This window comes from Hippocampus guttulatus, chromosome 6, assembly GCF_054856545.1.
Source record: "Hippocampus guttulatus isolate MCC_2025c chromosome 6, RoL_Hgut_1.0, whole genome shotgun sequence".
Lineage (NCBI taxonomy): Eukaryota > Metazoa > Chordata > Actinopteri > Syngnathiformes > Syngnathidae > Hippocampus > Hippocampus guttulatus.
This window is the reverse complement of record NC_141266.1, coordinates 20,585,068-20,598,463: the sequence shown is the minus strand read 5'-3', so window position 1 is coordinate 20,598,463 and position 13,396 is coordinate 20,585,068. Positions and strand designations below refer to the sequence as shown.

The 13,396-nt window shown below is 41.1% G+C and overlaps 2 protein-coding genes across 3 annotated transcripts; one reads left to right on the top strand and one right to left on the bottom strand.

Annotated features, from left to right (window-relative positions):
- Window positions 1-56: 56 nt before the first annotated feature.
- LOC147204065 (myelin-associated glycoprotein-like) lies at window positions 57-11,413 on the top strand. 2 transcript variants are annotated; one of them, XM_086113152.1, is made up of 11 exons: window positions 57-1,306; window positions 1,828-2,069; window positions 2,861-2,984; window positions 3,465-3,779; window positions 5,470-5,727; window positions 6,356-6,616; window positions 7,731-7,997; window positions 9,174-9,476; window positions 9,546-9,627; window positions 9,939-10,011; window positions 10,679-11,413. In XM_086113152.1, the coding sequence occupies exons 1-11, from the start codon at window positions 1,219-1,221 to the stop codon at window positions 11,009-11,011; spliced, it is 2,346 nt and encodes a 781-aa protein (XP_085969278.1). In that variant the 5' UTR covers window positions 57-1,218; the 3' UTR covers window positions 11,012-11,413. The 2 variants fall into 2 exon arrangements, with proteins under 2 accessions (XP_085969278.1, XP_085969279.1); XM_086113153.1 differs by having other exon boundaries at window positions 58-1,306; window positions 1,910-2,069.
- On the bottom strand, window positions 11,407-12,103 carry LOC147204064 (interferon-inducible GTPase 5-like). Its single transcript, XM_086113157.1, has one exon. It carries the CDS (start codon window positions 12,101-12,103, stop codon window positions 11,624-11,626), a length of 480 nt encoding a protein of 159 aa, XP_085969283.1. The 3' UTR covers window positions 11,407-11,623.
- Between the last annotated feature and the right edge of the window lie 1,293 nt (window positions 12,104-13,396).

The window sequence follows — 13,396 nt, the reverse complement described above, 5'->3', positions numbered from 1 at the left end:
TCACAATTTTAAATCAGGGTTAGGTTTTGAAACTAGGGTTAGGTTTCAAACAAGGGAGGGAGTTTCGAACTAGGGTTTAAAACCAGGGTTGAGTTTTTACAAACTGGGCTTTAAAATTAGGGGTAGGGTTGTAAACTCAGGTTAGGGTTTTAAGGTTAGGTTTAAAACTATTAGGGCTATAGACGAGGGTTAGGTTTTCAAATTAGTATTTGAGACTCAGGTTAGGGTTTCAAGTAGGGTCTAAAAATAGGGTTAATGTTTTTAACTCGGGTTAGGGTTTCAAATTAGAGTTTTAAACAAGGGTCAGGAATTCAAAACAGGTTTTGAAACAATGGTTAAGGTTTCAAATCAGGATTTTAAATTAGGGTTACGGTTTCAAACTAGTGTTAGTGTTCCAAAGTAGGTTCTTAAACTAAGGTTCGGGTTTCGACGTTGGGTTTAAAACTAGGGTGAGGGTTTTTCAAATTTACTGACGGCACATCAGCGGGTAGTACTTTTTGGGGCACCAATTAGGTCCGTCTTGGTTGGTTACAAGAGGGTGTGCACACAACATTATTTTAGTTTAATTTGAATTCCCCACCCTATGCTGTAAAAAAAATTTTTATTCACATTTCTTTACATTCCAAAAATATGGCATATCAACTGGGGGGGGGTGTTCTTTTCCTACCCACCACTGTAACAAAGCGGAAACGGGTGGTCCCTCTGCCGATTCAAACCATGTTCTTTCAGCGGTTGTGACAGCACTTTCAGTTAGTTAATCTCCGAGCATCTTTCTAAAGCGCTGTTGAAATATTTCTGACCTCAAAAGCAATTTCCTGTGTTAGTCACACACAAATCAAACAGTAAAATTTCCGTTGGAGCTCAAGACTTCCTCCTGAAAGGAACAAAGCAAATTATTTGTGACATTTTCTGTGTAGACAATTTGAACGCAACAGGCCTCTGATTAGAATTTGGAGGTAGATTTTTTTGCATTACTTTTTGCTTCATTCCTTTTTTTTTTTTTTTGGTGAACCAATAAAGACTCTTTCAGTTCCCCCATAGAAGTTGAGAGCTTCGCACGCACACACATTTAGCGACGGCGCTGATGGACCGCAAGCGGTTGAATTTAAAGACGCAGCTCAAGCGAGTCCCAAGTTAAGATGAAATGAATGTTTTGTTTTGTTTTTTTTAATGATTAGCCCTTTAAAAAATTGTTCTTGAGAGAATTTCGGAAAGACTATGTTTCTATGCATCAACAAGGAGAGAAACCCCCCCAAAATGACACACATCACGTTGAAGGTTTTTCTACTTTGTGGTTTGCTTGAAGGTAAGCAATTTGTTATTAAAATGTTGTCAATTATGTTTGTTTTTTTACAATTATCTATATATTTTTTCCATTCAATAATGATAAATATATTTTTTTCCGTATCACTTGTAAATGTTCCTCATAAAAAGTACAGTACATTGGATAAAATTGTGGTTTATATTTTTACTATATTTAGAAATTACATTTTCAAATTAAAAGTTCAATATGGATTCGAATTTTGTACAGCGAGTATTATTTTTTATGCTTTTTTAAAATTCATTTTAATTAAATCTTAACATTTTAAAAAGTGCATTAAACCCAAATATTTTTTAAAAATGTATCATTTTTCTTCACTACTTTGAACATTTTTATTACACTAAATTTCTTTTTCAGGAAATTTTCAAATCAAAAGCACAATATAGATGACTATATTTAGAATGCAATGAAAACTTTAAAAAAAAGTGTATTTTTTAATTTTCTGAATTACTTTATATTTATTCTTATTGAGTCTTTTTTTTAAATGATTATCATTTGGATTTCAGGCAGCCTGTGTCAGGACTGGGCGACTATGTTGCCGTCATCTGTGCAGGGCATGAGTGGCTCGTGCATTCGTATTCCCTGCAGGTTCACGATGCCTCCGGACTGGGATAGTTACTTGGACCGCACCTGTGCCGCCATTTGGATGCGAGGCCATTACAGGACGCTCATGTTCGACTCCAGATTTACAAGGGAGGAAAGTGCCTTACAGAATGTCCTGCAGGGAAACCTCACTGGGAACTTGCAGGTCAGAATAAATGTTAACATAAATATATGATTTAACTATATATACACACACACACACTCAAGCCTCCTCTGCTGCGGGGCCATTGCTGAGTGTCGATTTTGTTAGCGTGATAACCGGGGGTACTACTGCTGTACTTAATGAGTGTGAGGACAAAAAACAACAAAACAAAAGGCGAGCACCCGGAAAGAGCGGAAAAACATGTTTTCAATACTGGAGGCAGCTTTTCAGCACACTGATTATCCCTGTTAAATTAGTGCAACAACATTTTTAACCCTGGAGAACCCACGGGGTCAAATTTGGCCCCTATAAATTCTGCTACTCAAATGCTACCCTTAAATACCAAAGGGTCAAATTTGGCCCAAATCCTAAATTAGGATTAAAGCATCGAATTTTTGGAAAAACATACTGTATATTTGGGTGTTCAGTGAACATATAGCAGTCATTTAATATATAATTCATCACTTTCCAAAGAAGAAAAGGGTTCTTGGGTTTTCCAGGGTTCAAAATATTTTTTAAAAATTTGACTTTCAATTTTGAAAATAAAATAATTAAAAAATAAATGCATATTAGTGGCGGGCCGGAAGTCGAGTGGATATCAAAATGGGTGGATTAAACTGCATAATTCATTTCTCTTGAACACAATATTAATTAGAATATCTATAATGTTGGTGATGTTATACAGAATACTTCACAAGTGGGTGTTTACTGTATTCATTCGGATATTTTCGCGTTTATAGCCTGCAATTGAAGTTTCTTTGATGTCTTTCCATTTTTGTCCCGTCCCTTGTCAGGAAAAGGACTGCAGCACCATCCTTGAGGACATGACAGAGCAGTATGACTACTATTACTTCAGGCTGGACTGTGACAACAGTCTCAAGTTCAGCTTTGTCCAGAGCGTCTTGGTGTACATTCAAGGTAGGTTTTAAATTATGGTTTCAAGTCGGAGTGAGGGTGTCAAATTTCGGTTTGAAGCCATGGTTAGCGGTTTATGTAAAGCCAGCCTATCTATATTGTGGTTTCAAACCAGCATTACAGTTTCAAATTATGGTGTGAAGTCAGGATTGGTGTTTCAAATTCGAGTTTCAAATTAGGGTTGAACGTGACGGTCGGAAGCTAATATTGCGGTTTCACATTTTGGTTTCATGTCATGGTTAGTGTTTCAGTTGCGGGGTTCAATTTCAAAGTATGATTTCAAGCCTGGTTTATTGCTTTATATTATGGTTTCGTGATCATTTTAGGATTTTTAGACTAGGGGTATGGTTTCAAAGTATAGTTTGAAGTCATGGCTGGAGTTTAGCATTTGTGGTTCAAAACCAAAGTTACCCGCCTATTGTTCTGCACACACTTCCCGGCTTGATGACGAATTCTTGTTTTTCTTCTCATGTGACGTTCCAGACTCGGCACCCGTGCCCACTATCATCCCAAACGAGGCTGAGGTTCAGGAAGGTACCGCACTGGTTCTGGAGTGCTGGACGCCGGCTCCTTGCCCAATGTTGCCGCCACTCCTGACTTGGACGCCGCAGCTGGGCGATGTGACAGAGGTGGTGATAGAAGCGGAAGGGGAGACAGCGGCGAGGGTCATCGCAGTCATGAATTTCAACGCTACTTACCAACACAACAGACTGGAGGTGACTTGCAGCGCCATCTACAGGAGGCAAGCGGGACGCACTGAGGTGTCTACAAAAAGCTTGTTGAGACTTCAAGTTTTGCGTGAGTAGTTTTTTTTTTATACCAATAACACAAATTAATATTATTTAGATTATAATTGCCAGAACTGTATTAGTTTTCTGTGTCATAATACATCGAAAATAATTAAATACAATTTCAAAACCAAGCATTCCCTGTTTTGGGATAAGTGGAATTTCTGAGGTGTCTAATAAATAATAGCTCTCTCTCTCTCTCTCTCTCTCTGTCCCCCCTCCCTTCCTCCCTCGAACAAGAAAAAAAGAAAAACGTATTTTTTTTAAAAAAATTGAGTTTATTTCATTTTAAAAACATCCATAGTTAATTCAAAAACATTTTACGTCAAAATTAAATTAACCTTTTCATGCACCCTGTAACCTGATAGTTAAATGATATGTAATTGACGGTGTCTTATTCTATAAACATCTACAAATCATGAAATACATCACAATATGGAACTAAACGATATGAGAAAAAAACATGACCCCATTTATTTTGAAGAGTACTCCCTGCTTTCCTCTCTGGTTGTTAGAAGTGAGTGATCATTTTACTTGGGCCAACTTTACAAAATGTTTGGTCTCGATGTCACTTTGTACTTGAGAAGTAGGTGCGTGCGTGATGACGCATGTACGTGCAGAAAGTGAATGAGGAAACAGAACCGAAGGGAAGTTGCGTACTGTATGTTACTTCATTAAAAAGTCTCCGTACATCCAAACTGCTCTGGGTGCGCAACAATGTCATTTACTCAATCTTGTACAAAGTACCTGTGGGTGATACTTGGGTAAAAGTGAATATTTTTCAAAATTTTAAAATATTTGAATTTGTTGTTGTTGTTTATCCTTGGCGGATACTCCCTGATTTTATTTAATTTGGATTATTATTACCGCATTGGCCCGAATATAAAACAGTGTTTGAAATGAGACTGAAAAAGTGGGGGTCGTCTTACATTCGGGGTCTAGACCAATTCGCGACGCTAGATGGCGCCAGATATCACTGAAGCGAATGCTGAACTTGACTTCCCAGGTCAAAGCGAACCCCTGTCACGAAGAATAAAGATAAAAATAGTGGTAGCACGACAAAGAAAAATAAAAAATAGCGGTAAAAAAGAAAAGAGAATTAAATAATAGAAGAGGTAACAGAAAATGGAGAAACGTCGCGACAATCTGGAGAAAAGCGGGCCGAAGATCGGCCAGGTTAACCAGCGGCTGAGGAGAAATTATGATGTCATTTACATTTCAAAAACCAGAAGCCATTCATTTACGAATGTGATTGCACTTTAGATTTGAATGAGGCAAAATAACATGCTTTTTCTCTCAAATATATTGTTATAATCATTGCTTTCAGATGTACTGTAATTATTTTCTGTATAAAAATTAATTTGTTGTTCACAAAGTCTTTTTTTCAAACTTGTGTCTTGAAAAAGAGGGGGTCGTCTTATAATCAGGGCCGTCTTATATTCGGGCCAATCCGGTATTATTTTTTAAAATTAAATCATTTAATATGTTTGCATTCATACACGGATTTTTGGTGTAGGTGGGTCAACCCGGTCTGTATCCCCAGTGAAAAGCGGAGGTCAACTGTATACGTTTTATTTCAAAAACATAGTGCAGTAAAAGTGAAAGTTGTCTGAAATATACCAAAGCAAGTTACAGGTGTGTAATGTATATGCATTCATTGTATCGAAGTAAAAGTATTCCTGTGTATTCCTTGTGTTCAGATGGTCCTAAGAATACATCTGTGAGCTACCCAGGCCCCGTGATGGCGGGCATGTCGGTCACACTAACTTGCAACACCATCGCCAACCCTGCAGTGATGGGCTACTTTTGGTACCTAGTAGATGGCGGTCAGGTGACGCAAGTGGGAAGAAGGAAACGACTCATCATCGATGTCACGGAAGACTCTCCCAGCTTTCAATGTGGGGTGATCAACACATACGGAGAGCAAAATTCGTCCGTCATCACCATTGATGTTCAATGTGAGTCCACTTGAGAGAACGCACAAAAAAGGGTGATTGGACACCCATGGAAGACGAGCTTAGCTTGGTTCGGCTTTTCCATGTGTGGAATAATGCTGATGCTAATTGAAGACAACAGGAATTCTCCTACAAGATTTTTCTTTTTGTCCCCCGTTATACTACCATTTCATGAGCAATTTTGTTCAAATTTGTTCTAGTAAAATAATTTATGAACAAGAGTATCTCAGCTCATGCTAACAACTGGTATGCTAAAAACACTCACACAGCAAGATGGCAAGCTGAGTAAAGAAAGCGCTAAAGGCAGAGTGATAATGATTTTCATGGTCAGATACCCTACTAAATGCTAACAATTGCTATGCTAACCACCGATGTGAAGTTATACGCCGGCACGCTGGGGCAGCCCAGCTAACCCACAGCAGGCTGGGAGGGTCAATATTCTCCCATCAACGGCTTTTGTGTACTTTGAAATTCAGTTGTAACTCGCTAATTTCCAAACCGATTTTCATGAGGCTTCCTTTATTTTTTTGTTTTTGGTCAATGTTACAACGTGTGCTATCAATACAGAGAATGATCACTTTAGTTGCCGTAGGCGCACTGCTCATCAGAAGTGTTTTTGCTGCGTTAACAGTCCCTCCCAAGGACACCACGGTGATTGTCGAGCCGCCCGACGTGATCCTGGAGGGCACCCCAGTAATCCTGCTGTGCCAGAGCCAAGCCAAGCCGCCCGTGCGCAACTACAGCTGGTCCATAAATGGCGGAGAGTACCTGGAGATCGGGGACCTCCTGATCCTCAACGCCGCCCAGCCCAGACACACTGGCGAGTACCGCTGTATGGCCAAGAACGCGGTGGGAGAGGACGCGTCTCCAGTCGTTCATCTGGACGTTCAGTGTAAGTCTGTTGGACGTCACTAATGAGTGACCACTGTGTTAGTTGCTGAAGGGTGCGCGACAAGCATGTGTCTGCACCGGGCACAGTGGCCTACTGTTCACATGCGTGACAAGGTGCACACAGTTCTTTGTGTGCAAAGACTGTTTTGTTTCATATACGTGTAAGGTTGTACAAATGTGTCATTTCCAGCTGAAGAAGAAGAAAAAAAAAAGTCCGTTTGCTCCAGACAGCCGCTGAAAGACTATTTCAGCGTCAAAATTACTTTGAATTTAGTTTGGTTTTACGTTTTTATTAGTCATCAAAGAAGAAATGAATACAAACGTATGGACTTAAATTAATAATAATAAACACAAAATCTTTCATAGTGAATGTATATATACTGTATATATATATTAGCATTTGATAATATATAGAAAATGGAAACAATGTAGAATAATCCAATTTATTCTGTTAAATTTGAAAAATAAGTATAATATTATTCAAGCCACAACATATTAATTTAAGTAAAACATCTTAACCGATTAAAAAAAATGTAAGAGGAAAAAAATCAATTGAGAAAAAATATTTTAAAACATTTGCAAAAAAAAGTTACATTAAAAATACACATTTTGTTTTATGGATATAAAAATAAATACATTACATGAAGAATACAAATTTTATGAAATTGTCTATAGCAAGCTTTTGGGGGAAAAAAACTATGCTAAATTGTACCTACTAGCATAATTAAAAGAGCAGGACGAGGTTATGCCATATATTCATATATACAAGCACCTCAACTTAATTTCGAGTTTGCTTGATCGGTTTTTGTTTATTTTTTTTGGATTTGTGTTTGCAGGCCATAATTTGCCTTGCAAACATCACAAATGCCGCCGCTAGAATAAAGTCAAATATAATGAAGCAATGCCCTCGCATGTGGGCAAGGACAGCTGCAGTCATCCATGCACTTCAGACACTCAAACACACAAATAAAAAATGAGGACACTTACAAAGAGGACACTCAAAACTCACGCCCAGACTAACTGGCCAACCTGACGCAGCTCGACATCACTCACTTGGCCACGCCCCTTAAATCTACTTTGCATACAATGCTAACAGGCCCACCGTTGTGTTTCAGATCCTCCAAAGAACACAACGGTGTCCATGTCGCCACCTGGTTCTTTACCTGAGGGCAGCACCGTGACTTTAAGGTGCGCCAGTGTGGCAAACCCGCCGGCCGTCAACATCACCTGGTATCGAGTGAGCGGCGGGGAGAAGACGGCGATGGGCTCGGGACGGGAAATTACATTCAACGTCACAAAGCTGTCACGGGACACGTTTTATTGTGAAAATCGTAACGTTCACGGGGGACAGTCGGCGCAGCCGATTGCCATCGATGTCACATGTGAGCATCTCATTACCTTTAGTGACTTGAAATTTGGTAGACGTGTCTATCATGGACAGATTGGAGAAAAAAAAATAGCAAGAAGCCATGCCTGAAAAATTCTGCCTTTTCGGCTCACTTTTGACCTTTGCCATGGGTCCTTCGAAGACCAACTCATTGTGGAGATGATGTCTGCTTGCAAGCAAATTTGTACAACATATCGTTATGCTGCGTGGGTTTTCTCCGGGTACTCCGGTTTCCTCCCACATTCTAAAGACATGCATGGCAGGCTGATTGATCACTCTAAATTGTCCCTAGGTGTGAGTGTGGGTGTGGATGGTTGTTCGTCTCTGTGTGCCCTGCGATTGGCTGGCAACCAATTCGGGGTGTCCCCCACCTACTGCCCGAAGACAGCTGGGATAGGCTCCGGCCCCCCTGGTGACCCTAGTGAGGATAAAGCGGTTCGGAAGATGAATGAAAGACTGAATATCGTCATGCTAATAATGTAACTTCTTAACACAATTTATTGCAAAAGTCAGATTTGTGCAGAAAGTGACTCTCCATAGTCCAATGCGCATGTTGTGAAAATGTCGAGACAAAAGTGGAGTTAGGCAGTTATTAGCACGGACGATATACTAAACATGTTGGCCACACCAAATTGCCAAACATTTTTCGGTTTTATTCATACCGTGTTGGTGCAGCATAGCCTCAAAGTTGACTCGCGATAAAACACAAAAAAATACAACTTTGAGGGAAATTTGAGCCACAAAAAAACGCTTCACTTAGTAACGTGAAATTTGGTAGGCATCTCTGTTATGAGTAGACCAACAAAAAAAAAAAAAAAACCCTCAATCAACCCTACCGGAAAAACAACAGGAAGTCAGAGGTCTCTGTTGCATCCTTTGAATTGTTATGCAGTCCCCAAAGCCAGGTTCACATAGCAAAATTAAAATTTGGTAATCATGTCTATGATGAGTAGACCCACCAAAAAATAAATCACCAGGAGCTATGCCTGAAAAGACCATGGTAGCACCCCTGGCAATTTTTGGGGGGGAAATTCAATAAGTCAAGCATGTTTCACTCAGCAACATGAAATTTGGATGGCATGTCTGTCATAAATAGTACCACAAAAAAGTCTGAAAGGAGCCTTTCCATAAAAAATAAAATACATCGAAATCTGCCATTTACTGTCTTCAGTTGCCCCAGAGATCCTGACATCCTCCCACTGCCAAGATGTGTCAGCCCAAACACGATGTACCTGCGACAGCCAGGCCAACCCGCCTCCCTCCCTCCAGTGGGAATTGTCTGGGGTGCTCGTCAATCACTCGGACAAGAGCCCCATCACAGAGGAGGCCCTTGACAGCGCCACCCGGAGGAGCGTCATCATCGTGCAACGCCTGGACGGTGAAGAATTTGTGTCCTCGTTGACTTGCGTCAGCTTCAACCCGTTTGGATTTGACACTCTTGCCTTCAACATGTCCTCCCCTGCTGCTCGGACAGGTCTCTTTTGTTCACACTTGATTAAGGTTGCTATGATTTGCAGGCATCACTCATGTTTGGGCTTTTTAGATGTGACGGTTCTGGTTGGATCTGCTGTGGGAGTGGTGACCATGCTTATCTTGAGTCTCCTGCTGCTCTTGTACATTTGCAGGTGAGCACACAGGCCACTCATTAAGGTCAAATGTATTTGAAAACAATTCTTTGAAGTTGAGAAATGATAAAAGTTACAAAGATATACAATGATTTCAAAATGTTTGCTGTTCAATTCATTAATTAATGTGTACAATATTTTTAAAATGCTGTGTGGCAGTAATTGGCAATAAGTGTCGTTACAACAGAGAAAACAAATGGCCTCAAGACAAACATTTTCCAAAATAAGGTTTTGGTTGTTTTGTGTTTTTTTTTTTGTTTTTTCTTGGGTGTTTTTATTTATTTATTTATTTTTGTGTGTTTGTCCACCAGGAAAACCAAAGGTACCTTTCCCTCTAACGACAGACAGGCAGACAACGCCACAGACTTTTTGGTCACCAATGAGGTGAGTCCTGAGTCAGATTTAACTTCAAGAAAGTCAATGAATGACCGTCTGCCAAATAAATGTATTTAAATTGGACCCATTGTTTAAGTTACACAATTTAGCCTGACAATTTTTTGGTGCAGAATTAATGAAGTTTTGGGACAAACTAGTCAATTAGAAAATATTTATAGAGTTAGATATATATAAGGAAAAAAAAATCTCCTCACCAAAGACAAATTCTAAAATATACTCACGTTGGGAAGAAAACTCTTATGTCCAAATTTGGTCAAATTTTTTTTTTTTCACAAATCGTTACTTTTGGTTCGTGCCAATGTGGGTAGGTTAGTTTTCCAAATGGACTGATCGAAAGCGCGGAAAATGCCTTATGCGCTTTGATGATGCAATGTGAATGGCTCAACAAACATGATTGTTTTTTTTGTTTCCTGAAAAGTGATTGTTTTGGAGATGGGAGGTATACGCTTGATGCCAGCAAAATCACGAATTAAAAATACTCGATGACAAAATAAATTAATTAACCCCCCCCCCCCAAAAAAAAACTGTCAAGAAAATATTGAATAATAAAACAATGCCACCATCGTAGTGTGCATTCCCACCCAATGCCCCATTCCTAAATGCCCGCAAAATCGATGATGCCTTCACTTCTGAATCCATCTTTGTGTGTTTTCAGACCCACACTTCCGACGTCAACGCGATTTACGCAAACGACAAGGACTTGACCAAGGAGGCGGCGCCAGACGACGAGCAGCTGCTCTACGCCCACGTCAGCGTGATCCAATTGCAGGCGCGCGACGGCGCTGAGATACGAGGGCTCTCCTCCGTCACGAGTGAGTATGCGGAGATACGACTGCGTCCTGTCGGAAGCGACAAAGGCGAGGAGCCGCAAGCGGATACTGAACCGGATCCAGAACCGGATCCAGAACCAGAGGAGGAGAAAATGGTGGCGGACACTCCTTCTGGACAGGAAGTGGCAAGTGAAGAGGTTGCAGCTTCGACGGAGTGAAAGCCATCAGTGGTTCTCAACACACAACTTACCTTAAAAACTTACCTTGATGGTACTTATGGGTGATACTGGCATGTATGTGCATGGTCGCATTCATAACCCACAACAGCATGAACATGCTGAGATTTTTTTCCAGGCCCATACTTCCCACCACCCCTTCCTTCCTTAAAATAAACACAGGTTTGGCCTGGATTTTTTTTTTCCACCTCTCCCTCTTGGCTCATGTTTTCCTTTTTTCCATCTCAGAAACCCGGGGCACTGAGTAGCGAACCGCTGGCTTCCCATTCTGTCTCCCTCTGTTAGTCTTTGTTACTTTTTGTCTTTGGGACAGGTTGTGACTGTTAAAACAAATTCCTGGTGTGCTTGCACATAGTTGGACAATAAAGCTGATCCTGATTCTGACTCTCGACTACATTCAAAACAAACACTGCCGAAGCCTCACAAATGACAGCTGACAATCACGTGTGAAAATGAAGGTAACGTCTTCAGACCTGAAGTGTCTGCCGTTTCTAGGCTGAGTATCAGGAGCAAAAACCTGGTAGAATATTTTCAAAATATCTAGAGCAACTTAACCTGAATCCTTCAGAGACAGCCTCAAGCGTTTTGGCTTCTCTATGCGAAGGCAGAGGCCAAAATCTTCTCGGCGTCTGCGGCCATGTCATCAATGGCGGCCTTCAACGCGTTCAGCATGGCAGCAAAGGAGCGTCCAGCCGAGCGGGCGCGTCTGGGCACAGCCATCTGCACCAGCCTGGAGGACAACGTCGAGCAGTCCTTCTCTGCCAGCGCCAGTCGCCTCTTTACCTCCGCCTTGGTGACCTCGGTCGAGAGCGGGCACGCCCGCAGGGCTTTGAGACGCGCCGGTTCCAGGCCTCGCCGCCGGCCCAGACGCTCCACGGACGCGTCGTCCAGACAGAGGGACGCCTGTACTTTGCAGAGGACTCGCACGGCCGTGCTTGAGTCCGCCGCCGACGCCACAAAGGGGACCGGCACAGCCGAAACACCGCCGGACAAAGAGGCCGCCGCCCCCACCAGGGCTTCAAATGCCTCCTTCTTTTGGGTCACCAGGGAAGCGGTCAGTGTGGGGAGAGCCATCAGGAGAGCGTACCACCTGACACAGATGGGATGAAGTCACTCATGTGCAAGTCTTGAGTAAGTCTTTAGCGCGGCGCGCCACGAGTGATATTGCAGAACACCACGGTGGCGCCATGTAAGGGGGCTCGATTTTATGATTGGCCGATCTTCTGCTGTGAGTGCTGCTGCCATTCCAAATTTCCAGATCTGAATCGCAAGTGAATGCCATTGCAAAATTCCACATTTAACAAATGTTTTGAACCGCGTTATTTTTCGCACACACACACGCACACACACACACACACACACACACACACACACACACACACACACACACACACACACATGCGAGGTTCAATCAGGCCCGCAGGATAATTTAAAAATGAAAAAAAATGCATAAAAGAAACAGAATTAATCTTTTTAATATGGTGCAATTCATTGAATATCCGCTAGGGGATGTTTTGACCAGAGAAGAAGACAACAGCAGCCTCAGTCCGTTACTGAGACAGACCCATGACAGCAGATGCTATCAATAGCACTCTCAAATTTACACATTTAATAGCACTCTCCTTAGTTTGTAAGGTGTAGACAGGGATTACATTTAGATTTTATATGCATGTGTAAATGGTTTAAAACTTCCTTTCTTTATAAATGTTTAATCATAAAGTGCATGACTATATTTTTCAATACCAATTACTTGTTAAAGTTTGTACAATCAATGGGATCAGTTGCAATGCATATATGTGAATGATAAAAGTAAGTTGCACATTTGTTGAAGGAAATAAAAGGTGCTTCATGAAATGTTTTGTAAAAGATACATTGATTAAATTTCAACATTTTCCAAATGTTCTTGTGCTTCTTTATACCAAAACAAAGGAAAGACATTGTTTTGGTTGTTGATAGCAAAGTATGGTATCATTTTAATGGTCCGGCCCACTTGACATCTACCGAGGTCGTATGTGGCCCACCATGTGAAATGAGTTTGACACCAGTGATGTATAGTAAGGCGTTTTTGGATGAAATTTTTAGCCGAAAAAAACGACCATGGCGTTTTTAGCCGAAAAAAACGACCAGGTATAGGAAGGCGTTTTTAGCCGAAAAAACCGACCGTGTATAGCAAGGCGTTTTTAGCCAAAAAAAAGGACCATGTATAGTAAGGCGTTTTTAGCCGAAAAAAACGACATAGGCGTTTTTAGGCCAAAAACCCCCCACATAGTATAGTAAGGCGTTTTTAAGCCGAAAAAACGACATAGTTTAGTAAGGCGTTTTTAAGCCGAAAAAAACGACAGTATAGAAAGGCATTTTTAAGCCGAA

Excerpts from the sequence above, each read along its gene's own strand:
- LOC147204064 (XM_086113157.1), bottom strand. The coding sequence starts at position 12,103 with ATGGCTCTCCCCACACTGACCGCTTCCCTGGTGACCCAAAAGAAGGAG.
- LOC147204065 (XM_086113152.1), top strand. The coding sequence starts at position 1,219 with ATGTTTCTATGCATCAACAAGGAGAGAAACCCCCCCAAAATGACACAC. Across the intron at positions 3,780-5,469 it reads GTTGAGACTTCAAGTTTTGC|ATGGTCCTAAGAATACATCT; the intron begins GTGAGTAGTTTT and ends CCTTGTGTTCAG. Across the intron at positions 9,628-9,938 it reads CTGCTCTTGTACATTTGCAG|GAAAACCAAAGGTACCTTTC; the intron begins GTGAGCACACAG and ends TTTGTCCACCAG.